This window comes from Lichenostomus cassidix, chromosome 20, assembly GCF_008360975.1.
Source record: "Lichenostomus cassidix isolate B80296 chromosome 20, HeHo_3.0, whole genome shotgun sequence".
Taxonomy (NCBI): Eukaryota; Metazoa; Chordata; class Aves; order Passeriformes; family Meliphagidae; genus Lichenostomus; species Lichenostomus cassidix.
The window spans coordinates 7301726-7328911 of record NC_139500.1 but is presented as its reverse complement, the minus strand read 5'-3'; the positions used below and the strand labels follow the sequence as shown (position 1 = coordinate 7328911).

The 27186-nt window shown below is 52.4% G+C and overlaps 2 protein-coding genes across 2 annotated transcripts; both read right to left on the bottom strand.

Moving 5' to 3' along the window:
• Positions 1-565: 565 nt before the first annotated feature.
• TM9SF4 (transmembrane 9 superfamily member 4) lies at positions 566-16307 on the bottom strand. The gene is made up of 18 exons (XM_085079511.1): positions 16218-16307; positions 11065-11178; positions 9505-9604; positions 8974-9142; positions 8765-8894; positions 8248-8371; positions 7302-7420; positions 7078-7189; positions 6632-6702; positions 6078-6210; positions 5491-5572; positions 5325-5400; positions 4916-4999; positions 4558-4733; positions 4201-4264; positions 3538-3657; positions 2933-3022; positions 566-2614 (listed from the first exon to the last, which is right to left on the bottom strand). The coding sequence occupies exons 1-18, from the start codon at positions 16305-16307 to the stop codon at positions 2465-2467; spliced, it is 2004 nt and encodes a 667-aa protein (XP_084935637.1). The 3' UTR covers positions 566-2464.
• Positions 16308-16785: 478 nt separating this feature from the next.
• Positions 16786-26390, bottom strand: HCK (HCK proto-oncogene, Src family tyrosine kinase). The gene is made up of 13 exons (XM_085079514.1): positions 26245-26390; positions 24735-24870; positions 24304-24346; positions 23946-24045; positions 23707-23805; positions 23462-23565; positions 22884-23033; positions 22434-22586; positions 21943-22125; positions 21438-21514; positions 18917-19070; positions 18562-18693; positions 16786-17982 (listed from the first exon to the last, which is right to left on the bottom strand). Exons 2-13 carry the CDS (start codon positions 24861-24863, stop codon positions 17780-17782), a joined length of 1527 nt encoding a protein of 508 aa, XP_084935640.1. The 5' UTR covers positions 24864-24870; positions 26245-26390; the 3' UTR covers positions 16786-17779.
• Between the last annotated feature and the right edge of the window lie 796 nt (positions 26391-27186).

Sequence of the window (27186 nt, the reverse complement as noted above, 5' to 3'; positions counted from 1 at the left end):
GTGAATTCCCTTTCCCTCCCTCAGTCAGCATTCCAGCAGATGCTCACTGACCTCCTGCAACAGAAACATACCAGCTCTGGGAAGCCATGGAGCTGGAAGCTAACATAGAGGGCTCAGCTTCCACAGCACCAGTGCTTCTCAAACTCAGATGAAGGAAGGGCAGCTCCCTTCTGAGCTGTCCTCTCCCCTCTGCTGCTATAAAGCACCATGTATGTGCCCAGCATGCCATCCAACAGTTCCACTGCTCTGCCCATCAGCACCACATCAAACAACGTATCTCACACAAGAGACAGTTGCTCAAGTAACCTTACCCTGCAGCACAGCATCAGCAGATCCAAATGCCTCAATTGGTGGCATAATTACAATATATGGCAGCATTCAGGACATGCTACACTGGGAGAAACTTAGTTTATCAGGAGAAAAATATTACAAAGAAAACCAGAGTACTCCAAGCTGTGCTTCTGGCTGAAGCTACACATCACAGACCACATGGGTGTTGAACACGCCAAGCATTACAAAAAGAAATCCTCCAGAAAAGGCTTAAGATAACCCAAGAGAGCAGGACAACAGGACAATGGCAGATTTATTTACAATAGGACACAAAGAATACATACATTAATTAAAAATTACAAAGAATACAGAGAAAACACTTCAGGGAAGGGAGAGAAATCAATGCTGGCTGAGCCTCTCCACTGGGGCAGGGGCAGAAGAAAAAAAAGGAAAGAAAAACAAACAAACAAAAAAAAAATCGACCAAAATCTCAAGAGAGGGACCTCCAATCAGAACTGACACAAGACTCCACAGCACAGTTGGCTCACGCATCCCCTGCTCCCTTTTTCCATTCATGATTCCTGGCTGATTAGACTTTGGCATGATGGGCAAGGCTGATGGGAAGGGACACGGGCCCTTGCATGGAAACTTATGGCAGTTGGGGTTAAAAAAGGCCCCAAAGCCCTCCCAGGAAGCAGGGAGGGCCTTGGACAGTTCTGAGTTGTAATGATGTGACCTGTGGCAGCTGGTCATTGGAAGACCTTACTGCAAGAAGAAAAATTTTCATAGATCTCACTAAAAAAAACCTCTCCTCTGTAGTCCTGATTGAATCCAGTGGGTCTGGGGATAGAGGGAGCCTTCACTGCAATGTGGAACCTTTTTCTTGATAAACATCACTGAAGTGACCAAAATAAAAAAAAAAAAAAACCAAAAAACCCACAAGCCAATTCTAACCTCTTTTTAAAAGGGTTTCCCACGGACCGATTCAGGCATCAAGCCATGGGAAAAGAAGAGCCTGTGTCAGCTGTCCTGGAAAGCTTGGACTGTTTCTTGTGGAGAACAAAATACAGCTATGGGGTGTACACTTTTCCTGTTCCCTGGAGGTAGAGAATTTCAGAGGAGGAGCAGACACCAGCGAGGGCAGCTGCAGCAAGGGGGCCAGGGGCGAGATAGCCTTGCTCCCAGCCTTGGGACAGCTCACAGAGCCACCCACCTGTGCCAGCCCCTTCAGGATGGCCTGCACAGCCCTCGGGCCCAACATTGCCTCAGATCACTTGGCACTAACACCACGGCACCACAGCCATCTCCTGCAGGCTCTGCAGGATCCCAGCAGCATTCCCAGGAAGAAGCCTGTCCCGTTTCCTCACACATCTGGGAGCAGAGCTACTGACAGAACAAACCCTTGTAGTTACCTCACACATCCTTCCAGTCCTGTATTCCAGCATAACCATGTCACTTCCACCAGGACGTTGTGTCCTGCCTTCTGAAGGAGAGGCAATCCCACCCTCCTGCAGCGGCTTGTGCTGTCCGAGGCTGGAGGGAGGGAGAAGCAATGCCGAGGGTTGCAGTTCTCAAGCTCTCTCAGGGTGAAATTGCACTTCCCAGGCTCTGAATGGCACCTCCAGCAAATTGTAAACAAGCCGAAGCTGGGACTTCGGTGATTGGAGCGCGCTGGACTCCCGCTGGGTGAGCCTTTAGGCTCTGGTTATTCTGCCATAGTCAAGCTTCCTCTTCTGTGCAGACACGAAGGCAGGAGAAAAACCCAGTCTGATACTTGTCTGAAGAATCTCCCTGAATCCTAGAGCACCCCAGGGGCTGGAAGAAAACGTTTTCACAAGTGTTTCCACTGCTGTCTCAAATCCATTCATCACCAACTTAAAAAAAAGGATGAATTAGCAAAAAGGGGGTTTACTTATACAGAGGGATATTTCTCTGCTAAAAAACTCCCTCAAATATGGAACAGGATAATAAAGTTAAAATGTAAGGTATCTACAGACCCCTTTTCCCGCAGAAGTAGCCCAGAATCCATGTACACTGTGCCAAAGTTACATTCCAAATCGAGGAGTTAATTATTTCTCTTGTCACTCTCCCACTGGATTTTTGTTTCCTTAAAAAGAGCTGGGAGAAGATGTCCCTGTCCCTCACGGGAGGACACGTTCAGAGGTGTCTGATTCCTGCTGGGGGGGTTCCAGCTTCAGTCGATTTTCACAGCGGCGTAGATTTTCCGCACAAACATGTAGGCTGCATAGAAGCCGATGGTGCCCGTCAGGAGCCAGAAGGACAGGACCATGAGGGCAGTGTAGCCAAAGTACAGTAAGGAGGGAATGAACTCAACAATATCCAGCTAAAACAGAAGAGAAGGAAAAAAAAAATTCAGCAAAATAACATACAGAGGTGACAAACCAACCAGTGCCCTCTGCAGGGGGAGCTATGGCAAAGGGAGGAAAACTTTCATTTTTGTCCAGCTGAAGGGAGATGGGGTCAGGGAATGCCACTCTGCATGGGTCCCGGGGCACCTACACCCTTCTCTTCTGTCTGGATGGACTGTCAGCACTGCCTTGGGCTAGTATATGGCAGAGTGGGACTTGGAAGGCCCACCACTTCCTTTCCCAAATCCCACAGTCGCCCCCAAAAACATGGCACTTTCACCCAGGAGGAATACCTTGTTCACAAAGTAGAAGACAGCATAGATCAGCACGTAGAAAGCAGATCCTCCAGACACGAGGAAGGTCCTCCACCACCATCGGTAATCCTGACAGGATAAAGAGCCTCATTATCTCATGGGCTTGCTTCTCCCAGGGCACTGCCTCAGGGAAGCTGAGATCTTTCCAGGACAAGGGAGAACACCACCCATCCTCCTACAAAGGACATCCACAATTTGGGGCTGGGGATTGAAGTGTTTCCAAACTAAGAGATATGAAGCTGACAGTGAAGCAAAGCCAGGTCAGGCTCAAAGCACCTGCTGCCCAAGGACATGGCTCACCTCTGGACCTGCATTTTGTTTTGTTTTGTGGCTGGAATGGAACAGTTTGGGAACAGCTCAAAACACCCTGTGCCCAGCAGAATTCCTGGTTTGAAACCACAGTTCCCAGCCTAACAGATAATCAAGGAGCTTTAAGTGCCCTTAGAGTGAAGGGACATTGGGGACAATCACACCTGTGAGGCTCGGCCACACTAGTCTTTGCTGAGCAGCAGCAATAATGGGACCTGTGCTTTTCCAGGAGCAAGTACCCTGAGCTACCCAAACTACAAATGAGGAAATCTCACCTCAGCACAGAGCTGGAAATACACCATGACAATGCTGATCTGGGAGCAGGATACCACCAGAATTATAAACACCAGGAAGAGGAAGCCAAAAAGGTAATAGAACTGGTTCTCCCAGATTGCCTGAAACAAAGACACAGCAGGAATTTGTTTCCATGCTACTGTGATCAATCACTGAATGTGGGACTAACTTCTGGCAGCCAACCAGGGGAAAATGAAGAGCCCCTCAGCCTCACCCAGATGAAACCACAGACTTAATGCATTTCACAATGCCACTTCAGAGGATTCAGGCTGCAAAAAGGTGCACAGGACAGCTCTGAGGTCACTTGTTCATTCCCCTGCATCTCCCAAGCAATAGAACAGCAAATTCCTCCCTGTCCATACAAGGTGAAAAATGGGCAGCAGCTGAAACAGTGACTGTCTCAAGACCAGGACCTCTCCTTGATGTAATGTTACAGTAAATTTAATCTTTACCACAATCCTTCAAATCACCAGGAGTGTTCCATTGCTCTCTCTGGAAACTACTGAATGGCATGTAAGAAACCAGCTACCCTCTTCAGAGAATAAAGAAATAGGAGACTGCTACTCCAGTGGATGCTCCTTCTCTTTCAAAAGCTTTGGCTTAAGAGGAATCCTATTGAGGAGGAAAGTAGAATATATGCTTACACTGAAAATGAAGAACAGTTCAATGAACATGGCTCCAAAAGGCAGAATACCAGCCATGAGGATCCTACAGAGCAGAAAGAAAAACCATAAGCAGCACAATAAAACTGTCTGGACATTAAAAAATCCTTGTAACCACATAGAACACTCCAAGCAAAGGCTCTACATATCAAGAATACTCCCATATACCACTACTACAAACACCCCTCATACCACATCCAAATTATCAGTGTTGTCTCAAGGAACCCCATCTGCCATCTGTCCATGTCCAGAGAGCAGCAGAAGGTGACACTCAGCAACCCAAGGGGACTGACGGGAGAGGACTTAACTCACCATATTTCCCAGACACCCATCACTCACCCCACAAATTTGTTCATATACCACCTCTGCTCCGGGATCTGCCTGGGAATCTGATTTGTCCGTACAGGATTGTCATACGGCTGCTTGCGAAATCCAAAGTAGTAACCCAGGTAGACCAAGGGCAAGGAGATCCCAAACCACATGCACAGCAAGGCCACCATGGTAGGGAAAGGCACCTGGAATCACACCAAGAGCCACAGAAGTGAGGCTGACAGCTCACCTGCCCTGGGGACTGATGTCATCAGCCAAGCCAACCCTCCAGTCACCCATTTGGAAAGGTCTGGGAAGCCAAATGAGTCCCTACCAGCCCAGCGACCCACTCCCACCCAGCAGGCCCCAGGCTGAGGGTGGCACCTACCGCACCAGAGGAGTGTTTCCCCCAGATGAAGCAGTTGAGGATGAAGCAGATGCCGAAGACTACGCCTGGGTACAGGGTCGCTGTCTGCAAGAGGAACCACAGTGTAAGAGAAAGCACTCATCAGCCAGGTGTTCCTCTGGAATGAGTTCATCCCTGGGACAAGGCACATGTGGAGAAGTGTCCCTTTTGCTACAGGATGAGGACACAGAGCTGGGCTGTGGGAAGGATTTTAGGCAATGCTCTAGTACATGCTCTACTTGTGCATTTTCTGTACAGCTACAAGGACTCAACCCACAGCAAATGTGCAGCAAAGCCAGACTGTGTCCAGCTACCACAAACATGTGGAGCTCATCCACAGATCTTGCCATCAGCAAACCTGGATAAACAGCTCAGAACATCCAAGACTCACACAAAAAGCTCCCTTCTTCCATCGATGGCCTTTCAGAGTCCGGTATAAGCGGCCAGCAAAGAATCCACCAAAAACCCTGGACAGAAACAAGCCAAGACAACGAAAATGAGCTGTTGTTGCTGGGGAGAGGCAGGGCAGCACTGAGGGAAGCCGTGGAGGCACCTACCCCATGAACATGAAGAGGAAGCAGGCAGTTGTCATCAGCGCGCCCCGGCTTGAAGGCGACAGCATCCCCAGCATAGCAACAACTGCAGAGGGAAACAGGACAAGGAACAGCAGCTCTGAGGAACATGTGCTGCAGCAGCTGGAGGACAGAGGCCTGTCCCATCCACAGCCCACAGCTCCTGGAATTTCTGCACAGGCCTCATTTCCTTCACAGCATAACACATCTACAGCCTCCAGCACCGGCCAGAGAGGAAGGCACAGCTCTGATCTCAGCTACAGACCATGCTTCAGCCTCAGCTTCCCCAGGGATGGGAGCAGGTGCAGCTCAGCAGGCAAGGCACACCTGTGCAAAAGTCTCCCAGCCCACTATCAGCCAGGGCTCACAACTTGGCAATGGAAATAGAATCACAAAAAGCTGCCTTCAGCTAGGAAATGTCATCCAGCAGCTCTGCAGTGCTGAGCCCAGCCCGATGGCAACAGGAAGCAGCTTCATGGGCCTTACTCCAGCTAAGGTGAGCACAGGGTGAAATCAAACATCCTCAAGCATCATTCATGTTACAGCCACCCCATGCAACGTGTGCCACTTACAGATGACAATCAGGATCATACAGAAGAGCTGAATTCCAGAACCCAGGAGAGAGCTGAGGATCATAGGGTACTGTGGAGGCCTGAAGACATCTCCATGCACAAGTTTCCAACCAGATTCCTCCATGGTATCTTCCTGCAGCAACAACAGAAAAAGGAGGTTATTTAGATGTGATATGCCAATGGAAATTAAGGTCCTATCACAGCCAGGCTAAGAGGTTAACCTCCATGGATCCAGCTTTTCTACCGAATTTTACTACTCTACCAAGAAACTTCTTTCATCTCGGGCTAAAACCAGCTGAGACCCAAATTTTCAGTGCCAGGGCACACGTTTACAGAGCTGTATGCAATTGTTGCTTAGGTTTGAAGACATCCAAACTGCTTTGTGATTGTACAGAAGGTGTGTGACAGCTCGACACAACTGCCCCTCCCACAGCCAGGGCTCAAAGCAAAGCAGGGGCAAGGGAAGAGACAATATACCCAAGTCTGCATACTAGATCCCTCCTGGTCTGTGCTTCCCTCCCTCTCCAATCCCAGCCCCAGCAACAAACACATACAATATCATCTTCCTTGTTGTAGTTGGCAATGTCCTTCCGCAGCGTCCGGATGATGATCATGCTGAGAATCCCTGAAAACAAGCACAGACTGAGTTCAGCTCAGAGGCTCCTACATGGCTGTGCAACTACATAGCTCTCACCAAGACACTGTTCTTTCTGGGAGGGGAGGTCTTGGGTCATTGTGGCATTGGGGAATGGAGCATTGTGGCTTTCTTGTGGGTTTTTTTACTTTCTCAATGACCCCAGTAAGAGAAAGGCTGGTTACTGCCTGACCCCACAGGGCACTGCCTGAACTGGGAGGTTTTAAAGTGCTGATATTGGTTTCCTGTCTCTTCTGACTAGGTTCACACATGGCCACATCCTCCTCAAGCCACCTGCAGCTCAGGCTTAAAGAAAATTATCTGCAGATAATGGTAAAGCCTTCCTCATCCCACACATCCACTCACCTGAAAGGAAGAAGACGACCACAACCGAGTTAATGATAGAAAACCAATGGATCTGCACGTCACTCATGGTCAGGTATGTGTCCCAGCGGGAAGCCCACTTAATGTCACTTTCCTAAAAGAACAGGAGAGTTCTTTTCACAACACCACACTCCCAATGTCTTCCACAACTCCTGTGATAGACACTTGGAGCATCACTGCCAGCCAGCTCCCCAGTACTGCCTCACCTCCCAGTGCACAGAGTAGGTGAAGAGCAACTGGTTCTCTTTAGTAGGATCTATTTCCTGAGGGGCAGAGCCCGTGGCTTCAGGCAGGGTGCACATGCTCTTCTCATCAGCCTTCAAGTCTGTAAGGGAAAGCATGGCACATGGTCAGCTCTTCCCTCAGACACCACCTCTCCCATGGAGCATCACCCTGAGGGCACTGGGCTGCAGTAATTCCAGGTACTGCGGGGAAGCACTCGCTCCTTGCTCACCTGCTCTGCAGTTTGCAAAACTATTCTCCTGACCAGCAGTGGAGCACCATTAACAAACTTTCAGGAAAGCTATGCACAGGGCTCTGCTTAACTGGAAGGATAAAAGCCAGAGGTTCTGAAGCCAAGGATCTAGACCATGAACAAATCCTCTATTCCACACGATATGCTGAGAAACAAGACCTCTGCAGCAGTGCCTGCTGGGCCAGAGGAGATCTGCATGGGGTGATCCACACCATGAACAACTGCCCTTCTAAACACCCTTTTACACTGGGCTCACTGAGGCAGGAGTGTTTTCCCCTTACCATTATTTTTAAAATTCAATCTCCCTAGAACAGTCCCAAACATCCTGTGTGTCCCTGGACTAGCACACAGTGTCCCAGTCAGGGAGATCTGCACCACAACAAGAGCTGGAATGCCAGACATGCCTCATACCAGATGACACAGTGCAAAAAAATCCAACCCCAAAACCTCAAATTCAAATCTTTTTACAGGAACTGATTTTCCACGGATTGCAATTCATAGATATCTCTCTATTGTTCATACCTCCTTAATAACAAAGTGGTTTGTTATTCTTATAATTTAGACTCATTTCTGTGCCCTGTGAAGCAACAATTGGCACCCTAATACATCAGTGGCATCTGACTCTCGTCCCTACAGGAGATTCCTCCCCCTTGCTCCACTCCCCAGGAGTCTCTTACCTTCCAGTTTAATGCTTTGGGGAATCACCTCAAAGCGCACCACCCTGTAGGTGTGCTCCTGGCTCTCTTCCACATCCTCTCTGTGGTAGTAAAGGATGAAGGAGAGGTGGTTGTGCAGGTAGAACTGAAACGGTGACATAAAATAAAACATCAGCACCCCATGGGAGGAAGAGGCAAAGCTGAGAAGCAACAACTGCAGGAAACAGTTTCAGTGAGGGAAAACTAAAGACTCCAACACCAGAGATCAGCCAGCCTGGGGGTCACAGTGCCTTTGCTCTGCTGGGGGTAAACCACTGCATGAGCCTGTCCAAAGTTACACAGTGAATAAAAGGAAGGACTCCTGGCTATTGTACCAGTAGTCCAGCACCCACCCACTTCTTCCCACGAGAGACTCCTCTCTCATATTTCCACTCTTTATAAAAACTTTTGGTTGCATTCCCAATGCTGATACTCTCCAGCAGATCTCTGACACCCAGATTTCCTCCAGGCACCCTCACACAGCACCTCAATTCTCTACCTTGTTACCGTCCATAAACCCAAGCCTATATCCATGCTCGAACTGCACATCCTTCTCCTTCTTCTTCTCCTCTTCCTCACGATTGGAATAAAACTCCAGCCGTGTTGCCACAGGGAGGTTATCAGCAATGCTGAAAACACAGATTTCAGATCAATTTGTCCACAGCACCAAATTCCCCCTGACACAAACCCACGCTCGAGGTGACTCACAGGTGGACGTAGTAATCCTCCCTGATCCGCTCAGCGATGAGCTTGCTCTGCTCCACTGTCAGAGTGACTGGCTTGTTGGGAAAGTTGCACAGAACTTCACATTTCTTTTCCACGTTCATGGAAACCTGGAAAGGTGTATTTACAATTCGGTCCCCTCGAAGAACCTCACCTGGAAAACAGGAAAATACAGGCAGGGTTGGAGAATGCCAGGCTTCCTGCTGCCGATCCTGCTGCCAGGCACTGTCCAGCTGGAGGGACCACAGCAAGACTCCTTTGCTCCACAGGTGCAAGGATAAGACTTCAAGAGAGTTTAGCTACTTTGTTGGAAGTATCAAGCACTGCTCAGGAAGCAGGTTACATGCCCTCCTTCAGGAAAAGCATTTTCTCTGTCCAACACATGGGCACAGCCATTTGCAGACAGCCAGCACACAGTGAATCAGAGAGAGCATGATCTCCCAGCTCAGCAGAAGTGACACTTGCAATTGGTTTTACCCCTGTAAACACCCCCAACACTGTCTGACAGGTACACACCGAGGTTCTCAGCCTTGTATGTGATCTTGGTGGGCTGGCAGAAGGGCAGTGAGTAGTACTCGTATGGCAGCTGTGTCCGAGAGCTCGTCAGCTTCACAGCCTGCAGGAAGAATGGAAGGATTATCCCCAGGAAAGAATTCCAGATAATTTCCTGTCCTCTCAGCATCATCCAGAAGCTGATGCTTACTTCAAGACACCTTCCATAAAGCTCACTTCTGGAAGATACTACTACTACTACTGCTATTAAAAATAGTAACTGAGACAGATGTTCCTGGGAGACTTCCAGTAGCAATTCATTCACAAAGAAACACTCAAAGAACAAAGCGTGGTTTCACTAATTTATGTCTCACTGGAGTCCTCAGAAACAACAAAAAGCTCAAAAGAGATTCAAGAGTCACATTTCATATAAGATTTCCTCAAACAAAAATTCATATCCCACTGGACCTAGAGGTCTGGTTTCAGTGCTATGAAGAGTTCAGCAATTTTAATCTCTGCAAGGAAAGCCAGAGAGCCATCAGTCTGGGAAGACAAGGTGACCAACCACAAACATTCCTGGAGAGTTTCCACAAATCACAGGGCACAGGGGAAGTGCAGAGACATACCACAACAGCCAAGGCCACAGTTGCTCCAAAAAACAGAAGCGGTTTTTGTAACACAGCCAAGCTTGTTTATTGGAAGAGTGCTGGCAAACACACTGACTTGCCTAAGCATTTGAGGAAGCATTTGGCTCCTGAAATCCCTTTGAGAACAGCCATTCCAATACCCTCTTCTGGGAAGCTTACTGTAGCCACAGGCAAGTCTCATTTGCTTAAAAATAGCCTGCATCTGGCAGCCTGTGGCCAAAGAGAAAACTGTGCTGTGCTTCACGTGGGAGCAGCCAACCTCAGCAGCCCCAAGGGTGCTGGATTTGCTGAGACAGAGGCCACCACTTTAGAAAAATAAATGAAATGGGCTATAAATCACTGATGTCTGAAAACAAAGCCTGATTTCCTCATGGATAGGTGCAGCAGCTCTGTTGTTGAGTACCAGCAATGCTGCACAGGAAACAGCTCTCAGCAAGGCTGGGGCTGGAAGATCTGCAACGACAAACACTTCCACTTGGGAAGGACTTCTTATGGATTTTCCTGGTACTGAAGACACAACATGAGCAAACTGGGTATTGAGAAGGTCTGATTAAGACCTTTTTCTACAACTGACCTTCCACCCAAAGGCACACTATCAGTAAGCACTTTGAGAGTCAGTGTAATGCTGGAGAAATTAAGTTCACTGCAAAGCCACAGTGAGAAAGGAACCTTTTCCTGAACAGAGCAACATCTTGAGGACTTTGGTGCAACTACTGCAGGAATTTGGTAGAAGAAATCAGGGGCAACAACAGGAACCACATTGGGACCTGAACATTGTGAAACAGAGGAAATACCTGAATGCAAAATTTTAGCAACAGAATCCTCAAACTTGACTTTCTAGCTCCACTTTAGCTGCTATGATATTAAAAAAAAAAAAAAAAAAAAAAAGACAAATACCCCCAAACCAAATGGACTAACAGCTTTGAGTTCGTCCTACCTTTATTTCTACAGGATCATTGCGGTGGAAGTTGATAGGAGCCACCCCAGGTACATAGAACGAGTCTGTGTTGTGCAGCAACAACAGCAGGCCCAGCACATATCTTAGCCTTTCCTGTAAAAAGGGGAAGAAACATCAAAATATAACAGAAACACTGGAACAACATTAGAGACGGGCAGCAACACTAGAAGTGTTCACTCCAGACATCAGACAGGCTGTGCAGTCAGCTGATGAAACAAATTAAATTCACAAAAGCTGTTCTTAGCTTTGTTTTGTGACTCTCATCAAGTCACTTTCCACTCTGGGTGTCTCTGCCTCTTCATCTGCAATTAGGAAAACTTTGGCTTTGCTCAACCACAAAAAAAGTGCAATTTTTAGCTGCAGCATGGGGCATCGAGTAGGCCATCACTTTACTTTTCTGTTCCCCACCATGCGAGCTCCCTGTGTATGAAAGCTCCACTGATTAGTAGAGAAGAGGGCTGGATGTGGAGTCAGGTGTGACACCAGTAACTGCACCCAAAGGCACAGCCACATCACCACTTCCTCCTGCTCCACTCTGCTTCCCTCACCCCTCTGGACCACAACACAGCTCAGTAACAGGACAGAAACTTTTCCATCCCTCTCTTAGCGAGCAGGGTGACAGGTCAAGCTGCAAGGTTCAATCAGCTCCACAGGAGCTCCAAGGAACCCAGACCCCAGCAGCAAACCCTTTAACCTTATATTTAACCCTTTTTAATGCCTTGCTGCCTCCTCAGCCCCTCCCTTTACCTCAGGTAACCCAGCTCAAGCACGGGCAGGAAGGCTGTGAAATGGAAATCAAGCTTTAAAGAGTATTAGCCTGCAGCAGCTTGCCTGGATTAGGACATCAGCACTGGTATAATCTCACAGCTCTACTAGCTTCAGCCCCTTCTCCTAAACTCCCTATGTGTATGGCACCACTGGAAAACCACACAAAACCTGGAGTTTGGTTTGGGATAACTCTTGAGCTAATGCTGCAGCTGTAAGAAACCAAATCCCCACTGTGCCTGTGCATCCCCAGAACAGTCAGTCAGTCTGACACAGCACCAGAGGGAGTATTTCACAGGCCAGGTATGGACAAACAGCAGTTCTACCATGTGGATCCTTCCTCAGGCTGGGGGAAAAAAAGAAAATAAATCTGTGTTTATTTCCCCCATACCCTTTCCTCTTAGACACCCTCCTCCTGTCTTATTCTAAGGCAAGGAAGGTCCGTTTGGCTCAGAAACCAGTGAGGGCCAAACAGTGCATCCAGATTAGTGGAATTGAGCAGAATGGAAAAAAAAAAAAAAAAAAAAAGCAGAAATATAAGGGGGTTGAAAATCCAAAATCTATTTAAGATGCAAATGCTAGGCACCTACAGAAAATGTTAATACTGAATCATCAAATACATGTGGTCTTCCAGCACCTGAAGTGAAACTACAAGAAAAATTGAGAGAGACTATTTACAAGATCATGGAGTACAAGACAAGGAGGATTTAAACTTACAGAGAGTAGGGTTAGATTGGATATTAGGAAGAAATTCTTCCCTGTGAGGGTGGTGAGGCATTGGCACAGGTTGTCCAGAGAAGTTGTGGATGCCCCATGCCTGGAAGTGTTCCAGGCCAGGTAGGATGGAGCTTGGAGCAACTTGGTCTAGTGGAAGGTGTTGCTGCCCATGGCAGTGGGGTGGAACAAGATGAGCTTTAAGGACCCTGCCAACCCAAACTATTCTGTGATTCTATGGTCTTTCTTACTTACAAAGGGGATTTTCAGATCTATTCTAAGCACAGCCAAATACACTTGGAGCAGGCATAAAGCCCCAGCTTGGAAACACTCTTGTTAAAACTGCCAGGGCTTCAATACTGATCTGCCTTGAGACAACATGGGGCTTGTTTTCCATGCTACACTACATTTCGCCTTCTCAGTCGTTTAGAGAGTGCCCAGTGACTCTCCACTGAGTAGGAAAATGTCTCCTGGGCAGGTGAAACACTGGAAGGAACCTGCTCTTTTGTCCCACACTGCACTCCAGAGCAGCCAGCAACCTGTAACCCTTGTCTCATTTATCACTGAAGAAACAGACCTACACAATGTTACTCAAAAACCAAAACCACACCAGTGTCACCCTTGCCCCAGCAGTCTGCAAGGTGACAAAACCAGGACAGAACTTTGGCAGACACTCAGGAGACACGTGAGCATGAAGAGGATGAAATTTTTGATGACGACTTTGGCAGAAATCAGGCTGTCTTTGCATACAGATGATGATGACTCAGGCAGCACCAGGCAACAGGAAAGACAAGAGGGCGACTCTGGAAAGCCTTGCCAGGAAAGAACAGTTGGTAGCAAGAATTGGGAATGCTGCTATGCAACAGGTGGGGGAGCTTTGGAAGTGAAATATGAAGTAAATGCCCAGTGCAGGCTTCTGAGCTGGCAGAGCACAGGGAAGCTGAAGCTGGGGGCCTTTCTCATCAGGATCTTTACTCTTGTACTGACAGACGTTCTTTATCTTCTCCAAACGAAGGCAGCACTTAGCAATGGCAACACAGACACCACCAAACACATATGTGTAACTCATGGGCCTGGCCAGGTGATCACCTCACCTGAGGGATGCCTGCAAGATGAGTTCTACCCTATGCCAAGTCAGAACTTCTAGGAAAGAGCTCTGTTTTGGTTCTGTCACAGAGCCCTGGCAAGACCCAGACTTCCAGCAAACAGGACACACACCTTTGCAACCTTTTCCAATTATTTACCTTTCAGAACACATGCACAAAACCCCCTCAGATGACAGTCTTGCATCTGAGGCACCAAGAAATCATGTAACAGAGCAACATGTAGCACAAAAAATATGCACAACTCCAGATTGAAGAAAAGTCCAGCTGCATATAGGCAAAAATAGTTCAGATTGCCAAAGCCTGATTATTTTTCTATATGCAGGCATGCAGAGAGACCCTTTCTTAGGAGAATATGATCTAAGTAAAAGAAACAACTGCAGGAGCACAATCACCCATTTCTGTCCCTCAGATCAAAAGTTCACACACAAACCCTCCCCAAGAAGGCACTTCTGGATAATTATTATTAGTCTTGGAATTTGCAGACAACTCCAGGTTTATCTCACTCAGAAAGACTTTAACAACGTTGCCACTTTCTGTGAATTCACAGAAATTGAAGGTTCAAAAACCACACTGCCATAACAGAGGAATGGCTCACTAAACCCCAGCCTGCCCCAGCACAAAGAGGCCCTAAAACATCCAATTATTACCACACAGTTGTGCTTGCCTACAGTTCATGGTCCCTCCAGCTACTATTGCCAGAGTCTGAACTTCAGCATTTATTTAAGGGAAAGGGGAAACAGCAGCTGTTCCCTGGGGCACTCTGCAACAGCTCCAACATGCTCCAGAGGGTCCATGGCCTCACCATGTGCACCCAGGACTTCTCCGTCCAGGTTACTGCCAACAATTTGAAGAAACCCTCAAGCAGCAGCAATTCCAAGCACCCAAATCAGGCTGGTGCTGTACCAGGGCTGGTTTAGATCCTAAAAATTTCACAATTCACAAAGGAACTGAACAACAGAACACAGTATTTGCTCAAAGAGAGGAAAAGGAAGTAGGAAGTGACAACGATGGGTTATCATTAATTGTCTCATCTCTTTTTGGCAGGAGGGACATCAAACAGCCATAATCAAAAGCTGTTAACTTTCAAAGACAGCTTTGAAGAAAAACAGGAAAAATAACCTGTGCAGAGCCATTTGTCCAAATGGATTCACACAGCTCTCCTATTCCATTCCACTTACTGAAACTTTTTAATATGGTGACAGAAAAGGAGGAAAGACACAACCCACTACTCTGCAGAAGGGAAAAATACCATCAAAGCTCTCTCACACACGTAACCTTCATTCCATCCTCAGGCACATTAACAGGACTAATGGCACCTGCTCTTCCCCAGCCCCGAGGTGTCAGCCTGACACTCATCCCCTTCTCCAAGGGCTCCTTAGATGATCTTGACAACTGTTTGGACAAATTCATGTTTATTACATCCCTGCCCTGCTCACCCTGCACTGGAGGAGCTGCTGAGAGCCCTTCTGAAGGAGACAAGTTCTGCATTCACATTGACTTCAGACCTCCTTTGACACCAGGAGAGCTGCTGGCAGCCTTCTCTGCCCTTCACACAGGAGAGAGCCACGAGGAAATTCCCAGTAGGACCATCCTCAGCTCTCAAAGCCATCTGAGCACTCCCTCCTCCCTGCCTGGGGGAAAGCCAGCACAGTATGAAGATGCTTAAAGCAAATAAAGGAAAACCTTGGCTCTCCCAATCCCCTCCCAGTCTCTCCATGAGTCACCTCACACTCCGGCCAGCAGCAACCTTTGTATCAGCACACATCCTTTATCCATAGCGCTACTCCTGCAATGCATTGTCACAGAAATATCCTCTTAAGAAAGCAAGGAGGAAATCCGTTTTACTCCTACAAGACTTCAAGGCAGATAACATGTATCTCAGCAGCTCATTTTCTCCTCTGTGAGGTAGCACTGATGCTCGCCTACCTTAGCAAATTCCCACCAGGAACACTTTCAGTTTTCTTCAGGATTCAAAGAATAATTCAGTAGCAATAACACGGATGCTGGGATGCGGGAAGGTGAAGCAGCTACTCCAACCCGGACCCGATAATCACCACCAAACTCTTGTGAAAACCACACACACAGCAACAGCCTCTGCGCTAGGCACCTGCACCGGGCACAGGCCAACACCTCGAAAGAGAAGGGAAAGTGCCGGTGCTCCCTACAGCCCACACCGCTCCGAGCGCCCCGCCCGGCCCCTCCTGCCCACACAACGCCGGGAGCCGCAGAAACGGAGCAAACTTCGCTGCCGAGGGAGCGCGGGGCAGGCGGGGCAGGAACCCGCTCGGCTCCGCTGGCCCCTGGGCACCGAGCGGCGGCCCGAGCTCTGCCCTCCGCCGGTGACACCGCCGGGAGACGCGGGACAGCTGCAAGGCCCCGGGCGGGACCGTGGAGCCTTCCCCGGCCAGAGGGCGGGCCCGCATCCCTCCCAGCGCGGCGTAGGCCCGACTGGAGCCCCCGCACCGAACCCCGCGCCGGGGCGGGCGCCGGGCCGGGGCGGAGAGCAGCGGGCGGGACGCGGGCCGGGCAGGGCCCCGCCGCACTCACCATCGCCGCCGACGCCGCCATCTTGGATCCACGTGTCGGCGCTGACGTCACCGGAAGCGGCGCGCGGTTGGCTGCGGGGCAGATCGCCATGGCGACCGCGGCGGCTCGGCAGGATCGCGCCGGGCAGCAACGCTCCGCGCTGCCGGGGCCGGGAGCAGCTCAGCCCCGGATCATCCCAGCCCTCCTGCCGGCCGGGGTGCGGCGGGGCTCTCCGCTCCGGTCCCCAGCGGGTCTCTGGCCCGGCGAAGCCGGCCGGGGAGGGGACGGCCGGCGCCGCCGTGTTTGCGGAAGGCAGCGGCCTTTCCATGGAGGGCGGGCACGGCGCCGCGGCCGCCATGTTTGGTGAGGGCGCCGAGGCGGTGCGGCCGGGAGGCTCCCGGACCGTTCCGAACCGTTCCGAGCCTCCCGGTCCCTGCCATCCCACCCTGGCGGTCCGCGGCCCCAGGCCCGCTCCGAGGGCCCTGCGTTCCCGCCCTGCTCTGGAATCTCCGTTCCGACGGGCGCGGCGGGCCCCAGCCGTGTCCCATCCGCATCTCCCCCACTCGGGCTTTGCAGCGGCCAGGAGAGGAAAGGTTGATAAATACTTTATTGATTACAGAAAAAAGATCCCAAAGCAGAAGCGACGGCGTTTGTCTCTTGGTATCAAAAATACAGTCACAGGCCCCAGTCTTCCTGCTGTAAGAGGTACTGGGCTGTCTTAAAAAAATACTGTTTACTACCTTTCCCCACATGACCCGTCATGAAATACTAAAACAACAACATAAAGTGTGCAGGGAGCACCTGGCCATTGCTGACACCACAAATGCCCCAGCAGACAAATCCTGCCTGTGAGCTTTGCCATGGGAGAGAGGGCTCCTTTTGCCGTGGCTTTTGAGCTCCAGAGGTTCCTCCCAACCCAAGTAGAGGGGGAATCCACGCAGGGATGGCCTGGAAAAGCACTGTTTATGTCCGTCTGCCCCTGTGGCATAGCCTCATGAAACCTGTGCTCTGTACATGGGGTGCCATGAATATACTGAAGAAGGAAACCCAGGAGGGAGAGAGGAGGACACGTGTCTGTGACACTCAGCATCCAAACCCCAGGATCCTGTGCTGATGATGAGCCAGTGGCCTGCACTGCAGCGTGCCCTGTGGGAATCTCCTGGGATCAAATCACTCCAGGAGCACAGGCACTGCACAGCCTTTTGCCAAGGCTGGCATGCTAAAGAACCTATTTCTGCGGAACGACATGATAAGATCTCAGAAGGATTAAAAATATACTAATCTGGGTTTTTCCTTTGCAGCAAAAGCAGGCCCAGCCCCATCCCTGTTCCTCCTCCTGGGGCCTGGGCATCCACTCTCCACTCAGGGCTTCCCAGAGCAGCCACCCCGTGGGCATTCAGACTCGTGGGAAAGGCACGAGGTATGGTCACATGTCTCTTTTCCATCCATCCTGCGCTTCCTCCTGCTCTTCCTCCAGTTCAGCCACGCTGGGAAGGCTGTGGTTCCTGGGCCATGCTGGCAGGGTAAGCAGGGCACAGGTGGGACAAGGAAGAGCTGGCACAGTCTGCCCCGAGCATCCTGCACTATGGCTGCTGCTGGTACTGGCTCTCTGTTGCAGTAAAGAAATCCTCCAAAACACTTTGTATGTACTCAAAAGTGGGACGATCCTCGGGTTTGGTTTTCCAGCACCTCATCATGACATCATACAGCTCCTCAGGGCAGTTATCCGTGCGGGGCATCCGGTATCCGCGCTCCAGCGCCCTGATCACCTCCACACTTGACATCCCTGCAAAAACGGGGCAGGACAGGTAAACATCACCTGGTTTATCACTGATTTCTTTGAAAGTCATAAAAGCCCCAAACTCAAAACTTCTCATCCTTTAGGCAACATCTCCAGGAAGGACAAAGAGTAGTTAGAGGGGCTGGGAAGGGGGAGCTGCTGTTCCTGTTCAGGGAAATGTGGACAAACAAGATGCTGGGTTATTGTAGGATGGAGTTTTGTGCCCCAGGTCAGATGGGGTTTATAATCACTTTGTTTAAATTAAAATTTCCATGTGCTGAGTCTGTGACGAGACATTGCTTCCAATGAAAACAGGTCAGTGTGGAGGCAGAGCTGCTCCTCAGAACAGCCCTTTGTGCCACCCCAGATCCTTCATGGTCCATTTGTGGTAGCATTTACAGAGTAATTTCCCATTGAAAAAAGGTACCAAAGTAATCATTAATATAAAATACAGGATGGTCCCTAATAATAAGGATTTACAGGGTTTTCCCGTGGAGCTGGAGGAGCTCCGGTCACATGGATGGGGCCCAGAAAGTGGAATGTGTTTTTTGGAACCAGATTAGAGGAGGCATTTCACCTCCATACCTGGGTAGGGAATGCGTCCATAGGTGATGATCTCAGTCAGGAGGATTCCAAAGGACCAGACATCAGATTTTATAGTGAAAGATCCATAGTTGATGGCTTCTGGTGCAGTCCATTTAATGGGAAACTTGGCACCTGGACAAAGAGATCCAACACGAAACATGAGCTCAACCCCAAGTGCTGAGAAATGGGTGGTGAAATTTGGGGAACAAGAAGCAAACAGAAGAGGAACAAGTGAAGTGATGCAAATGAGAGGAGCTTCCCTCTGCCTGTGTACCCAGCATGTCCCTGCCGGGGTCAGGATCACCACAGTGGCAAGTGGCTCTAGGGGAACCCCCCAACCCTTCACCCCCAGCACCTTCCCGGGCTGTGTACTCGGTGTCCTCAATGACCCTGGCCAGCCCAAAGTCTGCAATCTTGCACACCAGCTCTGCCGACACCAGGATGTTGGCGGCTCTCAGGTCTCTGTGGATGTAGTTCCTCTTCTCAATAAAAGCCATTCCTTCTGCAATCTGCCACAGGGGAACAAGGGAAATGCAAAAGAAGCTGCTTGAAATAACACACACCCCCTCAGCACCAAAGAAGTGAACTGCTTCTGCCCAGTGCTCAGAAAGGGGTGAAAGGAGGCTGAGCCACAGCAGCAGATGTATGTCCAGTCCTTGGAGCTGTTCAAGGTCAGGCTGGACAGGGCTTGGAGCAGCCTGGTCTAGTGGAAAGTGTCCCTGCCTGTGACAAGGGGTGGGAACACTATGAGCTTTAAGTTTCCTTCCAACCCAAACCATTCTTTGACTTTCCTGCATGGAAACCACTCTCCAAGCAGGGAATCCCCTGCAGAAGAGGTCGGGGTTCGGGTGACCAGCCCAACATGACACCTTTAAGCTGCTGTGTGAGAAAGGTCGTGAGAAACTGACAGCTGAGGAGCTCGTGTGATCGCCAGAGAGAGTCTGTAAGTGTTTGCAGGGAAAGGTGTAACTGCTTCATCCACAGCCATGAGGATGTGGAGAGGAGCAAATCATTCTCTTCTCAGGGAAGATGTGAGACCAGTCTCCAAATACACCCACAATGGCTCACTGTAATTACTGCAGCAAGGATCAGCATCCAGAGCTTCCTTAGCCAGGGCAGAAGAGCATAGGGGAAGATGCCTGTGGTCTTCCAGACTAGTTTCTGAAGAGTCAGCTGTGCCTGGGGGCAGGATGTCTGTGATGACCCCTGACAGTGCCCCCTCCCCGGCTCTGTCTTCTGAAGTCTCTGCACTCAGTGCTGTGTGCACAGCTCCCAGCCCTGATCAGGCAGAGATGACATGGTGTGTGCACAACCAAACCCCAAAGTTGTGCTGTTATCCCATGCCTGGATGTGACCAGCATGCAGAATGCAAAGGGCAGCCAGAGGAGAGATCCCCAAACTCATCACACCCACACAAGCTGGCCCAGGGTGAGGTGCAGCTCTCACAGAGCTCTCCCCACTAAATACAGAGGTAACCAGGCAGCACAAGAGGGGAAGGATCATTTCCACAACCACAAATGCATTTCTGCCTGCAGTGACTCAGCCCCAGCACAAGTGCCAGGCTGCTGCCTGCCCGTGATAGCCCTTCAGCCTTTGCTCCCCAGTGCTTCTCTGAGCAGCCCCTTGGAGCTGTGGGCTGATCAGGGGTTGGCAAGAGCCAGCTTGCTGAGAACAGATGGTGTGCAGGAGTGCACAGCTGATCCACAGACCCCAGCACAGCCAGCTCCAGCAGCCAGTGACCTGATCTAAGCCCACGGGGTCTGGGCTCCCATCCTGGCTTTTCTACTGCTCAGGTGCCTCTATGAAATAATTGAGCTCAGTTCAAAGTGTCCCTGGGTTCAGCCCTCACCCAGGGGCACTGGAGAAGCAGCAAGGACCCAGTGGTTGTACAGATGGTTGCACATGGAGTTAGGTGATTAACAGCCCATTCCACTGTACTCAAAATCAGCTGCTGAAAATATCCCTGAAATAACTATCACTGAGTCCTCCTGCCTCTCCAGCTGCCTTCCCCTGCCCGTGACAGCCCTCTGGTGACTTTACTGAACCACAGCCCTCCTGCAGGCATTCCCCTGAGGCAACACAGCCCACTATGATCCCTCCTGGAGACTGGGAACTGTGCCTGACTCAACCTCTCAGGCATTGGAAGCACACAGGATCATGCTGCAGGATTCCTGTTAAACCCACAGAGCTTCACACCACCGTGGTGCTGCCCCAAAGCAGTGCTGGGAATGGGGTGGGATGGGGGGATGTGTGACCACACTGGGTTTGTGGGCTTTGGCCAAGATTGCAGGAAAGGTTTGCAGGTAACTGTCACAGCAGCAGCAGTGGATAGAAATTGATAACTTTGCCCTGGGCTTGGTTGAGCCACACCAACCAGCACTGGCATGTCCCAGAGAAGGGACTGTGCAAATGTGAGCTGTGGAAACAAGCTCCAACCCTCACCCCTGCTTCCTCCACAAAGCACAGAAGCCCTGCATACTGTGAGGGCTGCAGGAACCATGGCAGCCTTAGAAGTCATAGATTTTCCAGTCCCTCAGAAGCAGCAGGCTGGCCAACCCTCTCCCAGGCTCTGTGCAACTCTGCTGGGACACTGTTCAGGTGCAGGTGGGCTGCCTGAGTGCTGCAGATATTGGCGTGGTGAGGAGGAAGCTGCCACTTCTCCTTTCACACACCCCTGCTCCTGAGAGATCAGTGGGATGGGGATTTCAAGCGGCAGTGGCTTCCTGCAGGAAAACCTCACTGCACCCCCAGCACTGTTCAGACCAGGCTTCTGGCTGGCCCTGCACAAGCCCCAGCTAAGTTCCCAGCCTCCTCACTCACCCTTTTCAGGGGGACAAGGGGGACTCGGAGCAAGGGAAAGTCTGCTCCTTCCTCACCTGGGCAGAGAAGTCAATCAGCTTCGGAAGCAGCAGCTTGTTCCCCTCATCGCTCTTCAGGAAATCCAGCAAGCTCCCTGCAGATGGGGAAAGGTGCCAGCTAATGGTTCAGCTGGAGCCTGCCCCCACCCTCAGGATGGCACGGGGTCCCAAGGAGCCAAGCAGGAGAAGGGGACTCTGAAAACACACTTGATCCCCCATCCCACTCCCATGAGTTGGGCTGAGGGGGGGAGCACCTCTGCAGGCTCCCTCCTGCCTTGTGGAGTGCTTGCGGGTCTCTCATCTCCCAGTGCTATCACCACATCCCCTTTCCCAGCACCCTGCCCCAAAGCACTCAGATATGCTGTGGCAGGATCCAGAACTGCTCCCAGAATCCTGGGAACTGGTACAGCACCCACAGCTGAGCCTGGGGATGTAGAAGGGGTTGATCCTGCACCATCCCGGTGGCACCAGGGTGCTGCTGCTTGGCCTGACCTACAGCCACCACTCAGGGTGAAGGTGGCACCTTTCTCCATGAATTCGGTGATGATGAAGATGGGCTCCTCCCTTGTGACCACTGCGTGCAGCTTCACCAGCTTGTCGTGCTGCAGCGTCTTCATCAGGTTCGCCTCCTCCAGGAAAGCTTCCACGGACATGCTGCCTGGCTTCATCGTCTTCACTGCCACCTTGGTGTGCTTGTTGTAGGTAGCTGAGAGTAGCACAACAGACCATTCCCAGGCTGTCCTGGGAGCACTGGGGTTTGGAGCCAAAGCCCCAGTCTGCAAACAGAGCTGCTGCGTGAAGGTTGGAGACCACACACAGCCCAGGGCTGTCCCCACATGCCCAGTCCCTCCCAGCCCCTGCATTAAGGCAGGGCCACCTCCATGTCCCCCTGGTCATCCCCATAGATTGCTCCTTTTCCACCCCACCGTCCTTCCGCCTCCTCTCCCATTCCTGACCCTTCTTCTTCCACCGTCACCTTCACCATCCTCCCAGCTGTTTCCCCCTCACTCTCACCCATCCACACTTCTCCAAACTGCCCGGCTCCCAGCTTCCTCTCCAGCCTCAGCGACTCCCGAGGGATCTCCCAGGCATCCTTCTCCCAGGGCTTCTGTGGTCTGGGTACACGGCAGGGGTAGGTGAGCTTCTGGCACAGCCCGTCGCTCTGACCTGAGGAGAGCATCCAGGGCCATCAGCCAGCCCATCTCACCAGCCACACTGCTTCAAGGGGGAGTCCTGGGCACTGTGGGTATTCAGGGACACCAACACCACAGCTGTGACAGCCAGCAGGCCAGCCACGGCACCAGGGGAAGTTTGGAAGTTGCTGCACATCACAGCTGGAGCCACAGCAGCAGCCCAGTGGTGATGTGAGCCCCTCATCCTCTGCACACCTCCAGCTGTGTGGTGGCTGCTTGGCTCAGGGACAAAGCCCCATTCAGGAGTGGGGCCAGGTGCCCCAGGACTCACCCTTGTAGTACTGGACCAGCTCCTGCAGTGTGTTGAAGTTGTTGCGTGGGGAGATGTAGAAGCCACCGCCGTCCAGAGTCCGGATCTTGTAATGCTTCACTGCACCACTGCACAAATCGTCCCCGTCCCGCACCGACAGCGAGTAAGAGCCTGGGCAGGGAGGGGTGAGCTGGCAGCTCCCACGGGAGCACATTTGCCCTGCACCCCATCACACCCTGCTCCTGCCATGCATGGAGTCATCACCCGGCAGAGCCAGGAGCACCCAGGAGCACCCACTGAGTGCTGCCACCATCCCTTTGGCCCCATGCTAGCTACACCTGCACCCCAAACACCTAAAGCAGCCTCAAAGGGTCTGTCATCAGCCTCATCCCCTGTCTCTGCCACAGGGCTTGGAGATGTGGCGGCACCACAGGCTCTTACAGGGGCACTGGCAGCAAGAGCATGGGCCTCACAGTCCCTGCCCACAGCACAACAGAGCCCCTGGGCTGGGGAGGAAGCTCCTCTTCCAGGCAAAGGTGGATGAGAGAAACCCCTTCGGCAGCTGTTCCCCACCTCCATGCTGTGGACACCCTCCACACCTTTCGTCGTCTCGCTGTCCCTTATCATGAAGGACCCGATCATGTTCCCAGGACCAAGGAGCTGCCGCTCCGCATCCTTCCGGCTGATGTCCTTGAAAAACCACCTGCAGCAGAACCAAATGAACCAAGGAATGCCTGTGTGGGGCAGGGCTGGGGGCAGTACATGAGGCAGGAGTGGGAACAGCGGCACTGGGGAAGTGTGGGACAGTGTGTGACCAGGATCTGGCACAGAGGGATGGACTCACTCCTCTGTCTCCAGCGAGTTGGCTCGGGCAACATAGTTGCTGGGGATGAAGCCTTCACATCCTGTCACCAGTGACCGTGCTTGCCACCACTCTCCTGACCTGTGATAGAAATGAGATTGGGTTGGCTCATGGCACTGCACACCAGCAGCTCCTTCAGGGGCAAATTCCAGAAAAAGACCCTGACAAGGCTATGCAAGCCATCAGGAGATCCTGTACAGGGGTCTGCCAACAGCACTTACTTCTCCAGGACCTTCATTCGCTCCCCTTTCTGGAAGCTGAGGTCCCCAGCATTCATCGCCTCATAGTCGTAAAGTGCCAGTACCACACTGTCCCCCGAGCCTGCAGCAAGGGAGTTCCCTGGGCACCCCTCCCCATGCTGGGATAGGGTGCCCAGCCACTCCTGCCATGAGCACTGGCCAGGACCCTCACAGTACGCAGCACCTCCATCTTCATCCTTTCACATCTGGCCTTCAGGTGAGCCAAGAGCTCCCATCCCGCCAGGACTGGCAGTGTTTTCCCCAGGTCAGAGAGGATCTAGCCACGCTGCCCCCACATGCTGCCACCCCCTGCACCCACTTGCAGCACCCTTGTACCTACCATCCTCAGGCAGGGGCACAGCCATGCTGGGGACATTATTGTTCTGCAAAGTGGGACAAAACCACAGAGTGAGGTCACAGGTGACAGAAACCCATTTCCCACTGGGATCTTGGCCCCAACAGCAGTGGCAGGAGGGCACCCGAGGGGCAGCATCAGCACCACCTGATACAACAACTCACCCAACACCGGCATCTCCATCCCCTCCCAAAACCTTCCTTTTTCTCTCCTTTTCTCCTGGATTCCCGTCATGACCACTCTGTGCCTTGTCCCAGTCTGGCCTGAGCTCCCACCCCACAGCCAAGTCAAAGCTCCTCCCCAGGGCATGGGCACTTCCAGCACCCGCAGCTGGCCCCGCTCTTGGTGCTGGTAGCACTGTTGAGGAGAGGCACTCAGCCCCTGAGCCCCCTGATCACTCAGCAGCTCCCACTCACCCTCCTGTTGGTGGCTGTAGGGTCTCTCACATAGTGGCCCTGCTGGACGCTGGTGGGGCCAGGGTCAGGGTCGGGGTCAGCTTTTATCTTCTCTTGGACACCAGCTTCCTTCGACCTCACGCAACCCATGCTGCAGCTAAGGAAGGGGAAGTGAGGCAATTGTGACAGAGGTGAAAGCCCCACTTCAGCCCCACTCTGGCTCCATTCCCAGCAGTTCCCACCCTCAGCGTCAGGGTACTGGGGTTCCCAGTGACATGCTAGAGAGGAAAAGAGATCTCCAGGAGATGTCACAGGAGGGGAATTTTGGGCAGATGACAGCAGCTGCCATGGAGCAGCTTCCCAGCCCTTCCCTGATCCAGGACAGGGTGCAAGACTGGGCACCATGGTAGCAAAGAGCCACACTCAGCATCTTCTGCAAAGAGGGACCTTCATCATGGTGGGCTTCCCTGCAGCTCAGGAGTCCCCACACATCACCTGTGGTGTCTGTGGTCCCTCCATCACCACAGGTCACCACTCTCCACTGCGATCCCCTACTCTCTGCTGGGTGGGAGCTGCCCCAAACAGCCAGTCCAGAGCAAAGGCAAATGCTCAACTTTCTCCAGCTCCCCAAGAAACTTGGTGGGAAAAAAAAGCTGCAAGAAGCAGCAAGAGTGGGAAACCCCTTGCAAATGTACTTCCCTTGGCCAGGGAGACCTGGGTGCACAGAAAGGAGAAGGTGCTGGCGGTAACAGTGAAGGAGGAAGCTCAGGGTTGAGCCCTCGATGTGCACAGCACAGCTCTCGAGGGACATCACAGTCACCTCTGCAACACACCACGATCACTCCTTGTCATTCCCCATGTGCCAAAGCCTGGGCTGGCCCTGCTCCCAAGGGCAGAGCAGGAGCAACAGTGGCAGTCACAACAGCTCATCCCCCTCACTGGGGACACCCTGGCACAGGCTCAGGACAGTGCTGGATTCATGCTGGGAAACCCACATGATTCCCAGCTTAAATTCAGACATGGCCCACACCATCACCACTGCAGGTACTTGTGCCTGTCCCACACCGGCTCAGGGCATCCAGCCCTACAAAGCACAAACATCCCGGGCGGTCCAAGGGTCAATCCCACTGGCTCCTGTGGCATAGCTGGCATTCCTGATGTGTCCCACCCTGGAGAGCCATGTCCCAGGGCCCATTCGGTGTCCCCAGTCATGAGGACCCGGTTAGATGGGAGTGCCCATTGCTCCTGGAGCACGGCTGCCCATAGCCCCCTGCCCTTGCTGCCCCGTGCCCTCGGTCCCCTACAGCCCCTGCAAAGCCACCAGCCGGGACCCCGTCGTCGGGCTATACCGACCGGGGCTGCACCGGGACCTGTGGGACTCCTGGCCATCGGCCCATCTCGGTTATCCGTGGTCCGCCGCTCTGAGCGCGACCGGCTCGGGGTTGGACCCACTGGGCTGCCCGGGACAGGCTGCGGCACTTCCCCGCCGCCCTCGGGGCTCCGCGCACGGCTCCGCTCCCGGAACTCTCACCTCCGCCGCCGTCCTGGGGCACGTCCCTGTCGCCGGTCCCACTCCCAGTCCCCGTCCCTGAGCCCAAGCTGAGCCGGCGCTCCGCTCTGCCCGGCTGCGCTCCCGCCGCCTGCCCGGTAGGGCACGCCCCTCCCGGTACAGCCCCACCCCCGACTCCGACCGGGCGGGCGCGGCCGGTGCCTCCTGTGCCGGGCTGGGAGAGGAGACCACCACCTCACGCACGGGAGCCGCAAGGACATTCCAGCCCTGTGTGACCCCCCCGAAGGTGCCAGAGCCTTTCTGTCCACCCGCTGCCCCCGGGACGCCGAGCGGATTTGTGTCCCGCACCCCACAGCAGCCCCTGGGATGTTTCCTCGCTTGGTGCAGGGCCGAGAAGGTCGGGCGGGGGAGACGGGGGGAGCACAGGACACGGCATCAGCCTGGGTCTGTGTCGCCAGGGAGGAAAAAAGAAAGATGCTCTCCCCTGAGCGTTCCATGGGGGGATGCAGGACATGGGGGCGGGGGTGGGATGCAGGACACAGTGGGGTGCGTGGGGCTGGCTTTGTGAAGCCCAGCTCAGAGAGGTCCGGGTATCCCTGCGCTTTATGGTGTCCCTGCTGGCCCTGGTATTCCCATGCCAAAGCTCCTCTTGGCAGCCTACCCAGCCCCGCAGTGTTCCAGCCTTTCCTCTGGATTGCCCAGACAACCCCTGAACTGGGGATGGAGGCAGCGTCAGCAAGGGAACCCACGGCTCTGTGCGACCCTGACCGTGGCGCTGCTTGGGCTCAGGGTGTTGGAGGAAGCAACCAGGGTGCAAGAGCGTCTCACCTCATGAGGGTTTGCATATGTAAATTTTTTAGGAGAAAAAATAAGTTGCTCTGGTACCCCCAGCATCTGCTGCCCACACATCACCCTGGGGCTGCAGCGGCCATCCCGTAGTCCCCACAAAAGGACATTGGCCAG